General features: G+C 39.7%; 1 protein-coding gene across 2 annotated transcripts in view; it reads right to left on the bottom strand.

Moving 5' to 3' along the window:
* Window positions 1–4,202: 4,202 nt before the first annotated feature.
* The window catches only part of IDO2 (indoleamine 2,3-dioxygenase 2), a 74,005-nt gene continuing 53,978 nt past the window's right edge, over window positions 4,203–24,229 (bottom strand). For both annotated transcript variants that reach the window (XM_053216544.1, XM_027071113.2), the window contains 3 exons: window positions 13,199–13,250; window positions 6,846–6,994; window positions 4,203–5,422 (listed from right to left, as the gene is read on the bottom strand). In XM_053216544.1, the coding sequence (XP_053072519.1) occupies window positions 5,067–5,422; window positions 6,846–6,994; window positions 13,199–13,250 (557 nt within the window). In that variant the 3' untranslated portion in view covers window positions 4,203–5,066. The remainder of the gene's footprint in view (window positions 5,423–6,845; window positions 6,995–13,198; window positions 13,251–24,229) is intronic.

Consider the following 24,229-nt stretch of genomic DNA (forward strand, 5'->3'; position numbering starts at 1 on the left):
GGTATCCCACACAAGTCATACATGGCTAAGTGCCACAGAGCTGGGATGGATGTGAGGGGGGCAATGAGAAGAGAAATTATTTAATGAGTGATGACATTTGTATTTTCTTATAGAGAAAACCCCGACTAACCTCTTTCTAAGCCCAAGACAGTTACTTGGCTTTTCTTGTTTCCTGTATTTATATGCTCTTTTTTTTCAGTGCTAGTCTTTCACTACTAATCTTCTCTTCGCAATTTGGCAGCATTTAAGTTTCCCTGAGAGTAAAGATTCTCAGATAACACTAGTCACTGAGGTAGGATGAAGAGTTTCTCTCTCTGACTTTTACAAAAATATGCTTTAATGTTTTTCTTTTTAATAAAGAAAAATATAAAAATGGGAATGCAAATTATCCACAGTTCTAGCACCCAGAATATCCCTTTTTAAATGTACAAAGGAATAGAATATGATTTGCTTTTGGACACCAGTATTTATCTGGATTGATTTAGTGTGGCTCTGTCTGGAGGCATGGTTCTGGGTGATAACCTCTCCAGATTCCTCCGAGTCCTACTGTGGCGAAAGAGGTATTTTGAAAAGGGAAAAACCTTCCTCCTATGGGATTAGCCTGGAATCTGTGCTTGAAGCTCTGGGGCTGAGCGTTGCAGGTCGCGATTGCCCTCTGGTGGTCGTAGACAAGACTTACAGGCAAAGTTTAAATGACAAGCTTGAGACTTTAACAGGCCTTTTGTTTGCCTGGGCCTGGGGTAAAAGTACAAATGGACATCCACATACCGTTTCTTTTCTACACATACATAAATTAGATTATAGATCAGTCTAGCAAATAAATAAAAGGTGTTCTATTATACGCTAGAAAAAGATACTTTCAAAATAACCCGGAAGCCCACCTTGAAGTTAATTCTCTCACTCCTTAGAATTCCATATCAAACATGGAGACATGGGGATAGTCGGTCTCAGGTCCAGCCTCACTCTTTCCAGCACTGCTATGTTGCAACTTCCAGGGACCGCTCCATAATGCCTGTAAACACCCCAGCCTCCTGGCTGAGCTCCACGCACATGCCTGCAAAAAGCCTTGTCCTCCCTGGGGGCATAGGGACTTGAATACCAATGGCACAGTCAGAAGCAAACCCAGGAGAGAAGACTCTGTACACACACCCTTGAGGCCACGTGTGCAAGGTATTTGGGCGTTCCAGGCATCCAGAGCACGATATGGAAAATGGCGGTAATAGAGGGCAGGTCTAGTGACCAAATTGCATTGCCTGAATCTGACTTACTTTTAGCACTGGAAGTCTCATGTTCTGTAAACCCCTTCACTGGGGTATTAAAAAAAAAGCTCCGTTTTTCAACCTTGTGTCAAAAATTAAAAGAAGAGTGAAAAATCCATATGACTGTAACACTGTTTTAGTATCGAATGGGTATGGTGCTGATCATCCCTCTCCTGTGGTCTTTGTTACTGGGTTTTCCCTTGACCCCTGATGTTGGCAACCGTAGTTCCTGGTTCACAGTGACGGATGGCTCACTGCGGCTCACTCTGAGCGACGTGACCCGTGACGTGACCCAAGCAAGCGTTTGAAGCGGGTCCTAATCTTAAATAGGAACAGCTGTCGGGGCTTGTGCCCATGGATGACCAAGATAGTAAAAGTGTGATTTTTCACATTGTGAGTATTGTGAGCATGTTTCCTTAACTCTTCTGAAAAGCATAGATAATAAAAATGAAAACAATTACATAGTATTTATTTAAATAGTCTTACTAATTACCACTTACTGCCACTGTGAACTAGCCAATTGTTTGGTTTAAATAATAGCATTTATGCAACAGAGGAGTAAGTACTGCTGAATATTGTAATATATTTTCAAATGGATGTTTATTTTTCATATTTTAACGACAAATGAATAACACTTGTGTGTGCCTGTAATTAATTTTTATTATTATTGTTATTATTATCATTATTGGTATTTTGTCTACTATGGGTACCTCTGAGTATGGGTACCTCTATGAGAACCTCTGATGGGTTCTTTAAAAAGTTGATCGTCCTAAAGGCAAGTTCTACTGGCCCCAGGACTCCTTGCCTTGCAAAGAAGGACATGGCCTGTGAGGGGTCAGAGTCGGTCTAAGGTAAATGCTCCCTGTACAGTGCAGGTCAAATTCTGACTGATACCTTAAAAAGAATGTGGACAATTAAAGGCAAATACCATAGCTGAGTTTGGTTTGAAACCTATGCAGCTGCCATAGAACCATGTGGGCCAATAGATTTGTGAGTTTACAAAGAAAATTACTTTGCAAGAAAAAATCATTTATTTTTGATGATGCTTACATCCAAAAACTCAGTTTTTAATGTTGCTGAGAAGCAGATGCCAAACTGCAAAAATTAACTAGCAATTGCATTTCAGAAAGCAATGATATCCGACTTCTTTATTAAGTTTACTGTTAAGTGAACAAAGAAAGAGAAGAGTGTTTCTTCCATTAGCAGAGCAAATAGGACATCTGTGCATAAGAAAATGCAAGACAGAATTTGGTGGGTGAAATTCACTGTTGTAGAAGAAATAATTGCTTTCAGTTACTGCAAGTTTTATATCCCAGATCTTAAATTGGATAGGATCTCACAGGTTTCAAGCATTTCTTTATGGTTGGTGTTTAGTTTTATTTTTATTTTAACCCTATATAGATTGTGTTGAAACAACAAAAAACAAATTTCAGACTAACAACAAGGGAAGAAAAACTCAGTCTCTGAGACTGTCTTTGCTGGACACTCTGTAAATTGAGAGTTTGGGGATCCTGTTCACCTGCATGCAGTCTAAGGAAAGTATAGGGTCTCTGTGTCCCACAGCATGAAGACTGAATGTTGCTCATGCCATCTAACTGGTGTTCCTTTATGACTTTTGTTGGCTTGCTTTTAAAATCATCCCTGAGTCCTTTCTAATGTCTTCTAAAAATGACTAAACTAATCCTAACTGCACTTGGGCACAGGATAAAAAAGAATCAGTGTCCCCTTGTCACCAGAAGGCTTAGGTGTGGGGGAGGGGGGGGTTAGGTGAAGGTGACTCTTATGTACAAGGTTTAAGACTTTAAGGCTTTGCCCCCTTCCCAGGTGAAGATTAGCCCTATAAGGTCAACCTCGAAACAGCGGGTTGTTATTTTTATTAAAAGAGACAATGGTTTCATTCTACACAGATCACCTGGTATAAAGAGCCTTTAGCTGTCAATATAGTCAGATTTTTGTGGGCAGTATTCCATCCTTCTCTCTAGGGGTTTCCATCCAGTGTACTGCCTGTATCCCTTCCCAGCATCTCCTGGGGAGAAACTATACATCATTTTTGTACCTCCTGCCCATCATTACAAAAGAGGATTCTTCTCTAATAGAAATGTGGGGAGGGTGTGTATCAGATACCATAACTTTACCCTAATTCAGTTTCTTGTAAAGGAGGCTTGTGATAGCTAATTCTATGTCATCTTGGCTGGTCCATGATACCCAGATATTTGGTCACACATTATTTTGTACGGTTTTGTGAGGGTATTTTGTTTGGATGAGGCGAACATTTAAATTAATGGACTTTGAGTAAAGCAGATTGCTGTCCATAATGTGAGTGGGCCTCACCCAATCAGTTGAGGGCCTGAATAGAACAAAGACTGACCTTCACTGAGCAGAAAGGAATTCTACCAGCAGTCAGTCTTTAGATGGTGATTCCCTGAGTCTCCAGGCTGCTGGTCTACCCTGCAGATTTTGGAATTTCCAACCTCTATAATCACATAAGCCAATTTCTTAAAATTTCTCTTCCTCCCCCCCCCCCCCACTATGTATACAGTAAAAGTGGGGTTTAAGGGCCTGGGCAATGTTGGAAGTGGTCAGATGTTTTTCCAAGTGCTATGAGAAGACTTTGAAGGCTGAGTAATCTGAAAGGCTTGTTTGAAAGGATTAAACAAGCTGCAAGCTCCATTTGACCAGTACTCATATGGGGAGGGGAACTGCTCAGCAGATGCTAACTTGGGCAGAGGCTGTTCCTGACGATCAGGTCCTTCTCCTTGAGGCCATGATTCTAGATTGGCCCTGTGGAATGTAGATACTGTCTCAGATATATGTGTGTGCGCACAGTGTGGGGCTGGGGGGGGCAGGGGGGCAGGCCTAAATTAATGGAGTTTATCTTAAATTGGCAAGATTAAAGTTTTCTAGCTTTTGCTATCAGATGAAATGAGATCTTGAGATAGAAAATAAATCAATAAAAAGTTACATTTATTTGTAAACTAAACATGTGAGTTTACTATTTATTCCTGTTTCGATCATTTACTTCCAATGGGTCAATTAATTCATTTCACAACTATAAACTTTCGGTGTAAGAAGAAAGAATCATTCTTCCAAAAATAAAGAATGAAACTAAAACAGAATTTGCAAATTGATGAACCATGCCAAAGAGCCTCATCCGTTCGTTCCCACATCGTTAACTATTCATTGTTACACTGGTGACTTCCAAGTCTTATGTGAGCCTCCTCTTTCCTCCACATCGCCACTGGAGCATTTCCAACCTCCTGCCACAAACTCAGCACACTCGGGGAGAGGAAAGCTGGATGGGGACCACAAAAATTCTCTGCTCTAATCCCTAAACCAGTGCTCAGTAGGAAGGTAATAAGTCGTTGACTGACTGAATGAATGAATGCATGCACGAGTATTTAATTTGCTTTTTAAAGAAATCAAAAAGGGGATCTGTCCACAGGCAATTTGGTTTGTTTTTTGAAATTTAGATTGATTTTCTATTATTTGAAAATAGAATAGGGGTACACGGGCTCCTCTGTGGGGTTCTGAGTGAGGAAGTGTCCAATGCTGTTTGCTATTAACCAGTAATTAGATAGGGAAAGGAAAATTTCTGACTAGCCATGGAAATTCTCCTCTGTGAAGACTAACAGCTCTCAACAAGGGAGAAGATGGTGTTCTGTAGAGCAGGAACATAAACAGGGCTGAGGTTCCTGTCAGATAATTCCAGACATTCTCATTCTCCAGGCCTACGTGCCCTCCAGTGGGAGAAAGGGCCAGGGGAAACCCGAGTTTCTGGTTTTGCATTCTTGGGAAGAGGGCAGTCTCTTAATCACTTTGGTGGAGAATTGCCTCTAAGGTCTTATCCCTGACACTCTTCAGGAAGCTCAGAACTACAGTCCCACCTGTGCCCCTCTCTTCTAAGGCTAGTGGTGGCCCAGGGACATAGTTCAGCCTCCTGCCCTTTGCTTTGGTGGCTGCTGTGATGAGGTATTTGGTCACCACAGTGATGTGATAGCTACGTAGCTCCGCCAGGGCCTCCACACACTGGTTATAGGCTGTCAGAAGTTGGCCATTTCCAGAGGACAGAATGTGGTCTCTCAGTGAAGGAGTTGAGTGAATTTCTTCTATAAAGGCCTTGTGGGAAGGAGGCATGTACTCCCTCATCCTGTGCAGAAAATCAGCTGAAAGAAACAAACCAGAACTATGTCATAGCTCCACATGGAAAGATGCGAGAGCCTGTCTGGTTTTCCAGACATCAGTGCAATGAAAACTTGCTGTCATCTAACTTTCCAATCCACTCTGCTGGCTCTTTTGCTTGTAGACTACAAATACTACATTCCTGAATATTGATGGGGAAGGAAAAAAGAAGCAAGTACATCTCAGATAACTGAGTTGGAACCATATCTACCAGTCAATGTGTAAATACGTATCATATACCCAAGGTAGGCAAAGTATCTTGATGAGACTATCGTCATGACAGATATCTACAAATGTAAGGCATAAACCCTTAAACCGATTTGCTAAATACTCTCCTGAATTTTGCTTTGTTTGGAGAGTGCTAAGGAAGGGGAAAGTAATAGAATTTATAAGGGCAAGAAAATAAAGAGTGAGCAACTGTTGGGGCGCCTGGGTGGCTCAGTCAGTTAAGCGTCCGACTTTGGCTTAGGTCATGATCTCACGGTTTGTGGTTGGAGCCCTGTGTCGGGCTCTGTGCTGACAGGTCAGAGCCTGGAGCCTGCTTCGGATTCTGTGTCTCATTCTCTCTTTGCCCCTCTCCCACTTGTGCTCTCTCTCTGTCTCTCAAAAATAAATAAATGTAAAACAAATTTTTTTTAATAAAAAAAAAAGAATGAGCAACTGTTTTTGTAATAATAGCCTCTTGAAGTCAAGTTGTTTAAAAATCAAATCAATAGATATTTATAGGAAATACAGATAGATTGATCTTTTATAGGAAATTCATTATGTGTTTAATATCATCATAGTTCTTGATAAGTGACTTTTGTGGATGAGACTGGATGCTATTTGACTGCACACCAAATTCTAGTCATTTTTTTCCCCTAAATCCTACTTGAAAATGCCATACTCTGAAGTGCCTTTTTGCAGCTGTTAAACATCGGCTTGATGCTGGCAGGTAAGGAAATGAACAATTTCAAGCTTCTAAACTGGTAGGCCTATCTTCTGGTCTAAATAGACTTGACTTGAAGTTGCAGCATTTTTACGGGGAAGGGCTTTGGTGAGGAGCTCAGACCCATCATCAGCCATATCCAGACTTTGTAACTTAATTCCACAGTCTTCAAACTCCGGATCTCTCCCCCATTTTAGACAAAGCAGGCTATTGCCTAGGATCCAAACAAAACTATGGGGAACAGTTGGATATATGGCAATGTTTTAAGATATGGAAATGGAAACCCAATATCCTGCTGAGATCAAATATTAACTGACTTGACACAATAACATCTGGCAGGCACACAGCCTCCTGGTTGCCTTAGAGAAGTATAGACTTCATGACATTTTAATTTACACTTGGTCTTATCAATTGGTAAAGACATCTCTGTTCTTCCTCCCTGTTAAGGAACAGAAAGAAAAAGAAAATGTCTGACTTACCACTTTCCTTGCTGTGACAAATGCCTAAGAACTCATCAAAGGCATGAAGCACTGTGCTCTGAGCTGCACTCCCCCCAGAGTATTTCAGGGGCTCTGGGGAGACTCCTTCATAGATCAACCCCACTGGCATTGCTGGGTTATCCTTCCATCTAAGCAAGAGTAAAAGCCAAAGAGAAGAAGTGGGTGCTAGGAGTTAAGAGAATATTTTCTGATACAGCAACAGTGAGTAAGAAAGCAAACACAATTTCAACGGTGTTTTTAGAGCAAAAGACTGGGTATCTTTGTAGAATATATACTTAAGCATACTTCAACTTCTTAACAGGCCATTGAATACAGCCCTTCCTTTCCCCAGTTGGAGGATTATTCCAGAAGAGTAAAGGAATCCTTGACATTGATCCTATGACATATTTATTAGAAAAATTCAGTCATAAAGATGACATCAGTGCTGCTCAATAGGAATAATTTAGGGGTTCTGGAATAATCTTCACTCCTTCTGCTCATCTCAACCTTAATCACCTGATACCTTTAACTCCACAAGTAGAGCTTTGTAAGTAAGTACACACACACACACACACACACACACACACACACGCCCCTTTGCTTTTCCCTGTAACAGTTTTAACAGTTGTCATGTTGAACTACCAGTGTTAAATAATGCATGACTTTGTGGGAATACCTTTGTCAAATACATTCTTGACAGCACGTGTTGATAATAGGGCAGCAACAAAGAGAGCACAATACAATCTTGCAGGTTACCAGAGGGACAGGTAGATGGACTGGAATTGAGGCTCTGGTCTTGCTCAGATGAAGTGGGTTTTCCCTGCTTCCTCTCCTCTCTTATCTCCTTTCTTCTCCCCTTCTGTCTCCCTGATTCCATTTCTTTGCCTTTTTGTGTCTGAAAACCCCTAGTTCTACCTCCAACTATTTTACTCATTTCCCTGTCACATTTTTTATAGAGTCTTAAACAATTACAGAATGTATGTGCTGACTCCATAAGATAAACAATGGCACCAAGAACACGTTATTGTACTTCCAATGTGTTAGTCTATAAACTCTCTTCACATTCATTTTCTTTTTTTAATGTTTACTTATTTATTTTTGGGAGAAAGAGAGAGAGCACAGGCAGGGGAAGGGAATAGAGAAAGAGAGGAAGACACAGAATCTGAAGCAGACTCCAGGCTCTGAGCTGTCAGCATAGCGGGGCTCGAACTCACAAATTGTGAGATCAAGACCTGAGCCAAAGTTGGACAACTGACTGAGCCACCCAGGTGCCCCTCACCTTCATTTTCTAACTTGACCTCTTTTGAGTAGATGAAGGCAGGTGTCTAAAAACCCATTTTACAGATAAGCAAACAAAGGCTCTGAGCAGTTAATTCTCCAGGGCCACACTGTTCAAAAATGGGAAAACCAGAACTTAAATCCCAAACTTGTACTTTTCTATGTTCATTTTCTCAAGACCCCCACATATGGATTTCCACTTTTACTAAGGAATAGAATCTTTTTTCTCTTATTGCCAGGAATGAGCCACTGTCCCTGCTGTGAACAGTTTAAATAACAGGCTTACAGTGGAAGATGTCTCATCTTCTTCCTATAATTCTAAAAGTCATTTTGCTCAAGAGAAGGAAAATGCATCACACACATTAAAAAGCTGTAGCCAGACTGCTCAGCTGGCTGTTCATGACCTTTGTCAAATACTTCCTTATGGTAGGAAATGCTATAAGGAGCTGCGTTGTTTGCATTGGAGAATGGTTTGGTCAGCCGTTCTACGGTTTCCACTGGATGAACGTCAAAATGGCCTTTTTAGGTGGGGTGACATCACTCTGGAAACAGATGAGGCATAGACAGCAGAGCAGGGGGAGAGCAAAGGAAGGAGTCTGATCATAAGAGGAGAACATGAGGTAGCTGTTGGGTAAGAGGGCTCTATTTCAGGCAGATAGAAAATTTAATCTCAACTTTGATATTTATTAACTGTGAGCCTTGGTTAATTAACCTCTCTGAGCCTCTAGTTCCTCACCCAAGTGATATTAGGATCTACCTTATTGAGTTCTCGTGGGAGCTAATTAAAATAATACCTGCTCAGTGCCTGGAACATATTAAGCATTTGCTAAATATTAGCCATTTTACATTATTTAGAGTGAGTTGGAATCCCGCTCCCTCCATTCATTATTTTGTACATTTGTACACACCTTCCTGAGACTTAGTCCTAATTTGCACTTACTTCCTAAAGCTGCTGCATAATTAAATGGGTTCCAGAGAATTTTCGTGACTTGTCAGAGTTCAGGACACTGCTCCAATGAAATTTCTAAACAGCATTTTAGAAATAGTTGGAAATAGGGAAGAAATATTGAAAGCGTGAGTAAGTGGAAGAGAGGCAGTGGTCACACTGGTTCAGGGTTGTCTCTGCCATGTTGTGGATGATCTCAGATGGTCACTTTGGTCTCTTTCAACAGTCCCTCCTCATCATGACCACTTTGGTGTTGGACTTTCTCAGAGCTCAGTTTATGGGATTCTTGCTACTCTCACTTCCCAAGTGCTCTTATCTACTTCACTGATTTAAAAACCAACTATATTAGGAGTCTTTAAAAATGTACACTTCTACCTGGACCATTCCCCTACGTTCCAGACTCATATATTAAACTGCCAACTTACAGATATCTCCACAGAAATGGACATGTCCCAAACTGAGCTCCAGATATCCCCTCCCTTTTGCCAAATTTCTTCCTCCTACAGTCTTCCCCATCAGAGAAAATGGCAGCTCTATTCTTTCAGTGGATTGGGCCAAAACCCTAGAGTCATCTTCGACTGATCCCATTTTCTTCCTTCCTCCTGCAAACCGATAGCAGATCCCATCAACTCTACCTTCAGTCATTTCCAGAACTGAACATTACTCAATGCCTCTTCGGCCACCACCCTAGTCCAAGCCATCACCCTGATTGTGGGCATAGCTTCTTGAACGTTTTCCTGGCTTCCATTCTTGCTCTTCAATTATCTATTTTCCACGTTAGAAAATAGAGCGATGAGTTGAATTAAGACAGATCATTTCATTTGTCTCCAGACTTGCCTCTGCTGCCCTTGTCTCTCAGAAAGTAGCCAACAAGCCCTGACATGATCTGGTCTTCTGCTGTCACTTGTATCTTTCTCATTCTCCCCCATACACACTGCATTCCAGTGCTGCTATCTTCCTTGCAACAATTCCTCCATGAAAAGCATGCTCCAATGTCAGGACCATTACAATTTTTATTCCTTTTGCTTGTAACAAGTATCCAGGTAGCTTAGTCCTCACTGCCTTCAGTTATCTGCACAAATGAAGTATGGCATTCCCAGACCATAATAAATAAGTAAGAAACTTACACCACCTCTCCCTAATACTCCATGATGCCCTGTATCCTACTTTACATTTTCCTGTATCACTTATTGTTGTAACATATATTGTATAATACTTTTTAAATTATATTTATTTATGCATGATCTGATTCCCACCATTAAAATGTAAGCTCCACAAGAATAAAGTCGCTGTTTTGTTTTATTGCAACATTCCCTGCACCAGGAACTGTGCCTGGCATATGGTAAGCACTCACTAAATAGTTGATTAATGAATGAATGAATGAATGAATGAATGAAAAAACTATTATTCTATAATTCTGTGTTATATATCTAGAATATATAAACCCAAATGTTTTTCTGGAAAGGACCCGCCAGCTTTAAAGAACCATCAGATGCTCAAATGGCCAGGAGACATCAATAATTTTTTGGTGCCCCAACATGAAGCGGATGTGTTAAAGCCACATTGAATGTGACAGAGAAGACACCAGAATGTAAGTCAAAAAAGATAAAACAAGGGGATCTACTTTCAAAAGCCATATTCTCCACCTGTGATACAATTGGTCTGAGGGAGGGAAATAGGGTTTCTCTGAGCAGTCCCATACACTCTCAGGCCCAAACTAATGATTGCAAAGGAAAGCAATTACTTTCCTTTCAAATCTCTGTAGGCAAGGTTATTTTTAGTCTTTCTCATAGCCTATTTTTAGGAAATCCAAGAAATATAAACAGAAGAAAAAAAGAAAGAAATGACATTTTTCCACAGGGGCTAACTTCCATGTGAAATTTAATGTGAGTGGGAAATGGAAAGAATAAGTTTAATCTACAAATGATGAAACGCCTAAATAAAAATGTTTTTAAAAAGTAAATGAAAACAATAAATCAAACATGGGACACATCAAGAACATAGGAGGAGATTTCAATTTTCCAAGACAATCCCATTGGCAACTCTCAAAAATCCAGATGATTTTGGCCATCAACACTTTCAATACATTTAAGATTTGGTGCTGGTCACTTAGTTGCACTACATGAGAAATATTTTTGAGGCTCAGACCGATGGGAGGCGTTTATGTAGATCACAGATAAAATGCATCACTGACCCAGAACTTATTTTAATGAAAACATAATCACCCTCTAGTGACCATTTAATCATGATAGGCAGAAATTGAAAAAGATAGTCCCAAGATTTCCATTCTCATTCCTAGAACTGTTCATATTATAAGCTATCAATACCTGTCAATATGATATACAGCAAGGCAAAAGAGACGTTGCAGATATAATTAAGGTTACTAATCAGTTGACTTTAACATAGGGAGTTACTCTACATTGTCTAGGCGAGCTGAATCTAGTAACATAAGACCTTGGCAGAGGTTTTCTCTGGCTAGTCGCAGGAGAAATCAGAGAGATTTAAGTACTAGAAGGATTGGAAGTATCATTGCTGCATTGGAGGATACCGTGTGATAAGGATTGCAGGAAGTCTAAGCTGAGAGCAGATCCTATCTGACAGCCAGCAAGGAAACAGAGACCTCAGTTCCAAAACCACGAAGACTTGGATTCTACCAAAAACCTGAACGAGTTTGGAAGTGAATGATTCCCCAGGTTCTCCTGATAATAGCTCAGCCCAGCAGATAGCTTGACCTCAGCATTTTGAGACCCTAAGCAGAGAACCAAGCTGAGTTTGCCTGGCCTTCTGGTCTACAGAAATGTAAGATAATAAATGTATGTTGTTTAAAACTGCTGTTTTAATTTGTTAAAACAGCAGTTTTTTGTTATGGTTTTCTGTTATGTTTGTGATTTGTTATGTAACAATGGAAGACTAATACACATTTAGAGAGCAAAGTGAAACACAAAGAGATTTTCCAGAATTAGGTACTTCGTAAACCCCAATGTATTTAAAATGTTTAAAAGACTTTTTTTCCTCTAATTTTACCAAAACATATCTGCATATTTTGTTTTACATTTGTTGCTAGAATCACTATTGCACAATCAGATCTTTGTCTTAACCCTGATTACATGTAAAATGTGCACACAACGAGAAGAGTTCTGAGCACAGATAACCTCTCTGGGGAGGATTTTGGGATCGAATGTAAGTCAAAAGTCTGAATTCTGAGAAACACTCCCAATTCCATTCCACACTCTTCACCATTTTTCTTGTTTCCTCATAAACCAGGAACCCATTAACCTCAAGTTATTCTCTAGAGACCCTCCTGCTTCCCCTCTCTACTCCCTAGAGTGAGGAATGCCCACCCAGGCTGGCGTCCCCTTGGACTGTCCAGATCCACTCAATCTAGAAAAAACACTGGGTTCATGTTGTCACTCCCTCCTTGCACCCATGTCCCTTCCAGGTGCAACTTCATATTCTTTCTGTCTATAGCAATTCGGCACCTCCTGGGTATCAAGATGGAACACTAGGTGAGCCCTATGTCAAATTTTTCACCTCATCCATTCACTACCTCTACTTTTCACTATTAAAAAAGTAAACAAACTTAATTTCTCTCGGTTAATGTGAATGGGAAAGCAATTTGATTAAAACATGTCAAGGTATAATTAGTGTATCTAAAGGAAGAAATGTATCTAAGGGTAGAGTTCTTTATCTGGAAATATTACAGTCCATGTGACAAAAGAAGAGACCCACAAATATGAACAAATGACTTGGGGTAACTCTTCCAAGAACATTAGAAGAAGGCTTGCAAGTTACTTTCTATGCTCCCATCAGCCTTAGTAACAGGGGAAGAGAATGGATATAAATGAGAGAGCATTGTGGTTACATAGTGGTCTTTTTTTTTCTGCCATCAATATGGGATTCTAAGTGAATACAAATGAATGTAATATGGTGGCCTAAGGACAGTTATTCTGACCTTAAATATTCATTTGTCCTGCAGATGGTACCCCACCTCTTTTATCCAAGAATGGATCCAAATGATCACTTTGTTAGCAAGGTTTCTTAGTGTGTTTATTACTATAGGAAGCTTCTGCCTCATAAATTTGGAATATGCTAGAGGTCTCATGCAGGAAAGCAGTTGAACTGTACTTACCCAGAGAGAAAGATCCGGATGACTGCATAAAATATGTCTGGATCAACATAATCTGGAGAAGCAATCAAAATGTGAACTTTACTACAGGCAAAAAAAGCAATTGGTTACATGTGCACGGGTCCTGCTGCTCTCTTGGGGCCACCCCCTCTATCTGATCTGCATGGAAACCTGGAAGGAAGGCAGCAGCAAGAGGGGGATGGAATGTTCTCTTCTGTAGCCCCCTCACTGGCACTGGCCAAACTTTTAAACTATTCCAAATGCTGCCCTTTTCTATTTGTGGTGCTTCCCTTTTCTGGACTTAATAACTACAAAAGAAGAGATCAAGGCCATCTTTGAAAAATTAATATTTTAAACAGACATGATATTTGAGAGAATGTAGGAAGTAGAAAGGAGAAAAGCAGAGAAAAAGAATCACCTCTGTCCAGGCTTTCACAAGAGAGGAAAATTCAAGTTGTCAATGCTCAAGCGAAGTTCTATATAGGCAACCAAAGATGGAGGAGTGGAGAGGCTCTTGCCCAGGGATTGCCACACCAGGTCAGATATAGGCTCATTTAGCTCCATGTTAAGCTGCATTCATTAATCTGTGCAGCTATTTTTGGCTCTAAGCCACTGCTTGGGGATAACTTATTCCACTAGTTTATTAACTTGTATATAAAGAAGGGTGTCCTCACATTTGTACTAAATTTCTTTTCATTAACTTTTGAAGATTGTTCTCTCTTCTTCACATAATGGGGCCCCTCTGTGAGCTGGTATGTTTCTTTTACCTGGATCCTGTCTATGTTTCTTTGTTTCTCTTTGAGAAAAAACAAAACAACACAGCAAAACAAAAACAAAAAAATCCACATCTTTTTTATGAGACCCAAATAATGTCATCTCTATACCATCAGTTATCTTTTCTACCATCATACCTAGTCTCTGTTCCTCTATCTCTATGTTCTCTGAAGGCCCATGGGCTCAGGTAATTCAGATATTCCTTTGGTCCCAGGATTTCCCAATGCTCCTGAGTGGTGTCACATTCTCTCTACTCTTCTGTGACAATGTTCCATGTGCTGGCCTTTTATTGGGCCCTGTTTCCATGTCTTTCCCATCTGGTGCCCTATTCCCACAAAACTGCTAAGCATTATGTACAAATTTTCTCTGAAACAGTAATGACTAGCAATAATTTAATATTTTATCTTCTAAAGTAAAATCATTAGTCAATAGATATAAAATAATTTTAGTGTAAAAAAAGTCAATAGATGTAAAAATATCCATTTATGATTGTAACAAATAAAAAAATTAGCCAATTAGGATTAAGAGGAACAATTTTGAAATGATAAAAAGAATCCACAGAAAGCCATTTCAAGTATACATTTTATACTTGAAAGATTAAAAATAAGTATTTGAAAATGTGGAACAAAACAAGGATCAACACATCCATTCAACAATATGGTGTTAGAAATTTTAGCCAGAAGAATAAGAAAAATATATATATATAAAGAAATAAAAGTTATAAGTATTATACATGAAGGAACAAAATAATTCTCAAATAATATGATTTTCACATAGAAGACCCACATAATCTGCAGATAATCATTAGAACTATTAGAATTAATAATTAGAATTAATTAATAAGAATTTTTTCTATAAACCAGTAACAAACAGGAGTTAGTTAAAATCAAAAGATACCATGTTCACTAGAAACAAAAAATAAAGTAACTATGAAAAAAAAGAAGATATCAAAGTCTCTTATTTTGGACGAAATTAAAGAAAATTTAAGAAATTCAAGAAAAAATTTGTCTCTACTGATGGACAAAAAACTCAGTATCAGTATCAAAGAGAAGAAGTGTATCTAAAAAAGAGTTCTCTATCTGGATAAGTTTTAGTTCACATCCAATAATATGAAGGCATGATTTCCAGTACCTTGTCCGACTACCTTACTTAGCGTTTCTGTGGTATTCTCTGATTGTCCATCTGCCTTGATCATAAGGCAGAAAGACTGGATATAATATCAAAATCATGTAAATTTTCTCCAAATTAATATACAGATTTAATGCAACAGGAGCAAATTTTTTTAATGTTTATTTTTGAGAGAGAGAGAGACAGAGAGAATGAGTGGGAGAGGGTCAGAGAGAGTAAGGGGGACAGAGGATCCGAAGTGGGGTCTGAGCTGACAGCAGTGAGCTGATGCAGGGCTTGAACTTATGAACCATGAGATCATGACCTGAGCCGAAATGGCACACTCAATTGACTGAGCCACCCAGATGCCCTAGCAAAAACTTTAACAGAGATTTTTTTCAGAGCAGTTTGAAAAGCTGATTGTTTACATGAAAGACAAAATGTTGGAAATAGTACAGGCACCTCTGGGAAAGAAGGGCAAGAGACAGGGGTTTTCTTCACCTGAAAGAGATACTATGAAGCTATAGTTCTGAAGACAAATGATATGTCTGTTGGGAAAGGTAAACAATGACAAAGAGTAGGAAACCTGGAAACAGAGCCAGTCATTTAAGAAAATCTGTTATAAAACAGTGCTAATATTGCAGATTAGTGATTCTTCAAAGAAGGGACACTGAATTTATTTCCTTTGTCATATTACATATAGATAACAATTATATGTGAATTAAGGACTAACATGTGAAAGACAAAACAACAATTTCAGAAGAAAATGCAGGAAAATATACTTATCAACTATGATTATGAAATAATATCTTATGTAAGACTTCCCCAAACACAGACTTTTGCAAAAGAAATGGCAGATACTTTGACTATACGAAAATTAAGAACTTCTGCTTTCAAAAGTCATAAGGCAAACCACAATATTTGCAACACATATAACTAATGAAGATCAGGCTTCTGGGGTTTACAAAAAACTTTTAAAAAATCAGGAAATAAAAGATAAAAGACCATTAGAAATATAAGGAAACACATGCATTCACAAAAGAGGAACATGCGTGGTGAGCACCCACAAGGACGCACGCACACACACAAACACACACACAGGAGACAGTTAAATCAGGGAATGCAGGAGTGACATCAACATCATGGTAAAATAAAAGTTTTCTACTGTCTTTCCCACAAAGAACACTGGCTTAGACAATCACACACAGACAAGAGGGCCTTTGTGAAAGTCCAGGAATTCAGTGGGGAATTTCCAGCACACCACTGAGCAGAGATCCAGAACTGGATGCACTGAAGAGGGTAAGAACATTTCACTGTGCTCACATCACCCCTTCCACAAGGCAGCACAGCTCAGTGCTAAGAGAGATCTCCTAGGGCTGTGATTTTTCCTGTAAGGGAAAATGAGAGCATAAGATTGTGTGCCTGGCTTCCCCAGCTGCAAGGAATGCCGCCGCGCAGACCCACTTCTTTCCCATCCCATCCAGAACGCTGAGGTGTCCTGCACAACTAGGGAGCAGAGGAGCCTGGGGGTAGGGAGGGACTAGGAGAATGCCACATAGGGCTTTTGGCTGGGGGGTGGGGGATTAAAGGGAGGCAGATTATATTGATCGCCTCACAGATTCCATTAAGAACCCCTCCCATGAGATGCTGGGAATGCTTCACCCGCAGATCACCCCAACTAGCCACGGGTGCCCCTAGTGCTCAGGGTGTCTCACAGCTACACCTTCACCCACTCTGGCCAGCTCCTTGTGTGCACTGCTGAAAGCAGAAAGGGTGAGCCTCTGCTGTTGATTCGTGAGCTCCTCCAGCAAGGTGGCTGATTCTATGGGACTGGGAGAAAGCACACGACCTGAGCCTTAAACACTGCCCCAGGGAAAGCCAATGTTAGGTGGTCAGCACCTGGCCTGACTTTGCAGACCTAGAGAAGGCATATGCAATTAAAACTTTTGCCAAGAGAGGGAGCAAGAAGTGTGGAGCAGGTGTATGCACAGGTCTGAGAAAGCCTCAGAATCCCCGCCAGGGCTGATGGAAGGTGTTTCTCTCCTGAAACCAGTCAGTAAATACTGGAGAAAGTGAATAAATAACTTCTTCACATAATTCCTGCAGCAATGCCAAGCTTCAAGGAGCACAAAATATCAAGGAAACATGACATTACCAAAAGAAAAAATAATTTCCCAGTAACTGACCCTAAAGAAATGCATACCTGTGATTTGCCTGATAAAAACAATTCAGAATATATTTTTTAAATTAATTTATTATTTATTTAGAGAGTGTGAGTAGGGAAGAGAGACAGAAGGAAAGAGAGAGAGAATATTAAGCAGACTCCATGCTTATCACTGAGCCCCCACACAGGCCTCCATCCCGCGACCCTGGAATCATGACGTGAAATCAAGAGTCAGACACTCAACCAACTGGGCCACCTAGATGCCCCCAAAATATCTGTTTTAAGGAAGCTAAGTAAACTACAAGAAAACATAATAAGATAATTCAATGAAATTAAGACAACAACACATGAACACAATGAGAATTTTAACAGAGGAAAAAAAATCGAAAAAGAACAAATTACTAGGAAATATATTTTGGCAACTGACTCTGAACAGTGTTCAGAAAATACCAAGTAGAGAACCTCCTCCTCAATTAACAGTGATCTGGTAAGGTAAGAGAACCACGTATGCACTCTTACTTCTAGGTCTAACGTGTGCACATTTTGGCTAAGAAGGGCAGTTCCTAAAAGCCAATGACACAGAGGATCTAAGAACACACCTGAGTTACATCTCCTCTTTTTCCCTCCATGTGTCTTCCTAGAAGAGCAGGAAAATGACACCAAGGACTGCAGCTTCTGCCCAGATGGCCAAGCGCAGGTTCATTTACTGCCTGGCTAGCCATCACCCAGTGTTTCTAAGGTTGTTGTTCAGCAAAACACAAAACATTTTGGTCAAGCACCTTTTTCTTTTAAATCTAAGTGAGTCTCTAGAGAAATAGAACATCTGCCTTTCACTCATTTGCACTCATCATAATTTTGTGTCATAAGCATTAGTTTGGAAAACGTAAGGAAACTTGCTTTTTAAAGTTTGCAGGAGTAGGGATTTAGATTTTATACTGAGAAGTAGCCTCTACGCAAACGAAAACTCAGCAAATCCTTGCTTTGGATCAAGCGCTATAAAACCACAGCCCCTGAATTACTGTAATATTTTCACATTACTTTAGTAATATTCATATGGTCCCACTCAGGAAAGTAACACAACAGGTGCTCAATTACTGACACCTACAACAAAGCATTGTCGATGCATAATCAAACCATCCAGCTGATGGCCACGACCACCAGGCAGTAAATTTTTCGTGTAATTCCAACTTTCAAAGCCACGAATTTCCACTAAATGTCTTACCATCACCTTAAGCATGACATATCTCAAAGCAAGCTCATCATCCTTCCTCCGTGTGCCCATTTACTTTGAAAATCAATCAACCCATCAAGCAGAACTTGATTCAACCTTTCAAGTGACAAATATTTGCCAGGGGTATCATGATTTTTTTTAACCAGCTTTGAAATCTTATATACATCCTGGACACCTCCTTCTGTCTCTGATCATACCTATACCCTGCCATTTCTTAGTGCTTTTCCTTGATGTCTCTTGTTGGTCTCTTCTGTTGCTGTGACTGCTCTAGCACCTTCTTCTTTCTCCAGATTTAGTAGCATTGTTGGTAAGGTGTAAGCAGCTCTATGTGTCTGGATGAAACCAGGGCTTACTTAAATCTGAAGCATAAGTAGGTGTGAACCAGGCAGAGGGTGAATGGGAAAGAATGTCTGAAACAGAAGAAATAGTGCATAAAAAAGCCTTGAAGTAGAGGAAGTTGTAGAGAGCAAAATGGATTCTCTCATGTCAAGCAGGAGACTGCATCAAACAATAACGCAAGTAGTCGAAGGTACCACAGCTACAAGATATTGTCCCGACCAGCATCAGCCCTGACAGCCCAGAACTGATAACAAGCAGGACCAGAGGAGGTCTGCAGGGGCCCAAGAACCATTAAATCCATTTAAAAAGGAGAGGGTTCAGGGGCACCTGGGTAGCTCAGTGGGTTAAGCATCCAACTCTTGATTTCAGCTGAGATCATGATCTCACAGTTTGTGAGAATGAGCCCCACATCTGGGCTGTCAGCATGGAGCCTGAGTGGGATTCTCTCTCTCTCTCTCTCTGCCCCTCCTCCACTTGTGCTCTCTCTCACTCCCTCTCAAAATAAGTAAAGAAACTTAAAATGAAAAGAAAAAAGTAAGGGGGGGGGAACTTTTGCAGCAAATTATCAGACTCTTCCAACATGACCTCTATGCCTGACCATGAAGAAAAGGCAGCTGCCACTGAAGGCTCTGTCAGATTGATCTCCGAACAAAACCGAGATCCTTCCCCCCTTGAACGTAATAAGCACTAAGTGCCAAGAGCTGACCTGGGCCAGACTGAGGCTTTATCTCAACTGTGTGCCCACAGACCAACTTTGCATTTAGTTTGTTCACTTCCTACACCCTTCTGTTATCTTGTTATCTTCTGCTATCTTGTTTGCTTGTTGTCTTCTGTCCTGCTCCATGTGCCATATAAGAAGCCAATTTTAATCATATGGTGAAATGTCATTGAGTTTGGAATCCTGAACATGTTTTATAACTGTGGTTAACTTTGCTTTATGATTGACTAAAGTTGACACTGTGGAAGGACAAAACTCATGTGTGCACCTTCACACCATGCTTGTGACCGAAGTTCTTTGCAGGAACTAAAAGCTAGTGTCAGAAAGAACAGGTGAAGGAAAGCATGGTGTCAAATAAAGATAAATTGAAATTAAAATATTCTGGGGTCAGATCATGCTAGGTCTTGCAGAAAGATTGGGATTTTGGCCTTATCCTTAAAATAATGGAAAAACGAGTGCGGGCAATAGGAATGTAATGTGATGGGCATTTATAATTTAAAATTTTCTAGTAGTCATATTTTAAAAGGTAAAAAAAAAAGTTGGTAAAATTAATATCAATACTATATTTTAGCTAACTCACCATATCCAAAATATTATAATCTCAAATGATAACCAATATAAAAATTATTATGTTTTCTTGTGATAAGTTTTTGAAATTTTGTCTATATCCTTACAGACTTAAAATTTACTTTACGCTTATAATGCATTTCAACTTGGATGTTTAATTTTCAACAATTAACTGACATATGACCTATTCAGTACTAAAGCTGTGTTTAACAAACAACTATTCTACATTGATTCAGTTTTATTGTTTCAATATCAATTCACTACTATTAAATACAATTAAAAATTTAGTTCCCCAGCTACCCTGGTCACTTTTCAAGTGTTCAGTAGCCACATGTGTCTGGAGGCTACCTTACTGTACTGTGCCAGAAGAGAAACTGAAGAGTTGGGGGAGTAAAAGTGCTTCAGCGTGCACTTTTAAAAGCTGATTCAGGCTTCTGTGTACAGAAGGAAATAGATAAGGTAAAGGGCAGAAGAGAAACTGTTGTAGGGTCCCCTCCCTAAGGAATCTGGTGAGAAAAGACCTCAGGATAAGGGAAGACAACCTCGCTATGTGTGTAAGTGACATCCCTCACGACCCTGTAACATGAGACCACCCAATCAGACCGTATGTCTATACATTACCCATATATAGGAGACGAAGTAGAAAATGCATAAAAGACTACGCCATGTGGCATTCGGGGCTCAGTTTTTCGGGTACAAACCCAACTGAGCCAGTGCTGGCACAAATAAAGTTGCTTCCTGGAAAGAAAGCCTCAGTGTCATAACTGTCTGTGCAAGAAACCTGCTACAAGACCACTGCAGAGTCCTGGCAAGTGATGATGGGAGACAAGTTCAGAGCAAGCAATGGTAAAAACAGAGAAAAAGGAAGAGATGCAATCGATATTCCAAAAAGAAACTTTCATTTGCAGTAGTGGAGTGTTGTTTCATTCAGATCTGTCCTTCCACTAAAAACAATCCAAAAAGAGGGATAAAGGATGCAAATATCCTAAAGGCATCAAGTAGCTGAAAAGACAGGAAGGAACTGCCAAGCAAAATTTTAAGGGAAAGCAGGAACCCAGAATGGGAGGCAGAAACTAGGGTGGCAAAACCTCTTTTTCCTGAAGTCATTTCCCAATCCAGGTATGCCTGGCCTTGCTTTTAGTGGCTTCTCTGGATGGTAGGTGTCATAAGTAAGACCCCGGCCCCAGCCATTGGGAGGAATTTTACAGGAGACCCTGTTCATATTAAACTGGGAGTCCCAACTACCTATATCTCAACATCAGTGTGCATCAGAGCTCCCAACCCACCACTCCTTGCCCCCAAGAGACAAAATCAAAGTCACCTTGGCACTGAGCAAAACAGGATTTAAAAAAATCTGTCTCTGAAAAGTTGTAACCAATTTTTTTTTTTTTTTTTACATTCTTAGCCCAACTTTAAATTGTCTAATTGGTACATGGGCCCTCACTTGCTGAACTTGCTTCAAGATGGTCCAGAATTTTAATGTCCCCAAGAACCAGGAAGAACCAAGTACAAATATTTCTCTGCCCTAGCTCCAAAAGACTGTCTACAAACAATGTTCCAAGGACAATGAGCATTATATAGAATGGGGAAAAAAAAAAAAAAGCAAAACAAATCAAGCCTAAACACACACACAAAAAAACAGGACAACCTGACAACCAACAATAGGAAAAAAGAAATAACAAGAAGGAAACAATCAAGTTTCCAATATTAGAATCACACACAAATTATGACACAGCCACAAGTAGTATGTTGAAAAAAACTAAAAGTGAGCTTGAAAATATCTCTGGGGAACAGAAAAGTATGAAAAATAAACAGGTTAGAAAGTAATAAAATATAACTTCTGGAAATGAGACAATAAAATAACCTTTTCAATATATGTATTCAGCAACAGATTAGAAGCAGTTGACAATGAGTTAATTAGATTAGAAGAATTAATGCAACACAGAGAAATAAAGAGATGGGGAAAAAACAGCAAGGCTAGAAGAGAATGGAAGATAGTGGATCAAGGTCTAACATCCTCAATTAAAGTTGAAGAAGGAAAACAGAAAGAGAGTGGGGCACAATTTGTGAGGATGTGATGGCTAAGGACTTTCCAGAATGATAAGTCGTATCAGTTAAAGAAGCATAATGAAACCAACCCATGATAAACAGAACAACACAGACCCATAAAGAGAAACTCAGAAGCAGATCAGAAAAAGATAGGTTTCCCTGACACCTAACTTCTTAGTAGTGACAATGGAAGCTAAAAGATATTGTACGGATTTACTCAACATCTACAGGAATATTGTTGCTAGCAAATATATTCTTTAGGCATTGGAGTGAAATAGGGCAATTTTCAGACGAGAGAGTTAGCCAGCAGCAGGTCCTCACTAGAGGAAATCCTAGTAGCAAAAGAGATGTGTGTAAAGGAGTGAAGGGCAAAAAGAAGGTTATAATAGGTAAGCAAATCTGAGTGAATCTTAACCATATGCAACAATAATAATCACTGTAGATTTCTGGATATTTTTGATGTGTGATATGCAATGTATATTCTTCCTTGTAAGCCTAAAAACATCTTTTGTGAAGACTCATGGGACTCTTCAATATTTTGAGAACTGGTTCTGTGTGGGCATGTTTCTTGATTTTATACATTGACATGAGAAAATAAGATTCAAGGTAAAATATGGTGGGTCAGGTGACTAGGGTATACTGAGATTACTATGTGTAAGTAATCCACGAGTGAAGACAACTTTAGAAATATGAATGGAGTCGTTATTATCCCACAGTATTTAGCAGAGAAGAATCCCAGTGTTGATTATTTTCCACTTTGCTTTATTTATTTTCTATTATTATTATTTTCAAAGTTAACCTTTGATAACTTTGGATAACTTTTATTACTACCAGAGGTTTCTCTCATCAGTACACAGTTCTGACTGCAATACCTTCTTCAGACTGCACAGGGAGCTGAAGATCCAGAAATCAGTAGGCTGGGAAGATAGGGGGAATGACTTTCACCAAGAAAATCCTAATGCCTTAAAATAAACCAAGGGTACTGAATTTAATTATTGCCGTTTATAGACCCAAATCATAGAGCTGCCCAACATCTAGACAGTCTCTCTTACTAATTATAAATTAGTAAAAACTTATCAGTTACCAAAAACAAAAAACAAAAAAACAAAACAAAACAAAACAAACCTTTACCAAATATTGTTTTATACAATGTCAACAATGCTTTCAACAAATCTAAAAATATCTTAACTGCATGCCACTTTTAAGCTTTAATTTAAGATAAACAAAAATGGAAACAATAATTTTGTTTCCAATTAGTTGTAGACAAAGTAAGTTTACAGATTAGGTGAAAGGAACAATCCAAATGACAGCCCTGCCTTAGTTTAAAGCTAGGTTCTCTTTTCTGCTTATTATGGATCTTTGATAAGAAATACAATTGCTGAGAAGTCTGTTTTGCTTGCTGTTTGCTACGAGCATTGTGAGGCCTCTCCTGAATGTAACCCGCTGTGTAGTAGAATGGGTTGTAAACCTTCCTAAATGTAGTCCGATATGTAATGGAATGAGTGATTGTACATAAACTAACCGGCATTTCTCGCTTCTGTAAACCTGCTTGCTTAGCACATTCCTCACCTACCCTACCCTCTTCCCCCTTCCCCCTTCTTCCTCCCGCCACAAGTAACGGACAAAGCCTTCCCGCCAAAGGACAGACAAAGGACGCCCAATCACAGAACAACAAATGTCCTTACTTTAAAATCAACTAATCAGGCCCCTCATAATTTGAAACCTCCCCTGTGCTATTTGTCTCTGTCTATAAAAACGCTGTACCAACCCTGATCGAGGCCTCTTGCGTCACCGGCGACGAGTGCACAGAGGACCAGGTTCGAACCTGCAATAAACGACCCTTGCCGCTTGGCTTTGACTTAAGACTCTGGTGGACTTTTGTGGGAGGTTTTGGAACTTCAGGCATTACATAGGAAGAAAACTTCCTTAGGCAAAATTAAGTGAGCCAGCCAGAAGAGGGTAGCAGCAGGAATTCACACTATCATTTAGTACCAACTCACTGAGTAAGAAACCTGACTTAAACACATGCCAAACTCTTAGAAGGAAACATTTTGACTCCTTGCTATCATTAAAGGAAAAGTTCTT

The sequence above is a fragment of the Acinonyx jubatus genome, chromosome B1, assembly GCF_027475565.1.
Source record: "Acinonyx jubatus isolate Ajub_Pintada_27869175 chromosome B1, VMU_Ajub_asm_v1.0, whole genome shotgun sequence".
Taxonomy (NCBI): domain Eukaryota; kingdom Metazoa; phylum Chordata; class Mammalia; order Carnivora; family Felidae; genus Acinonyx; species Acinonyx jubatus.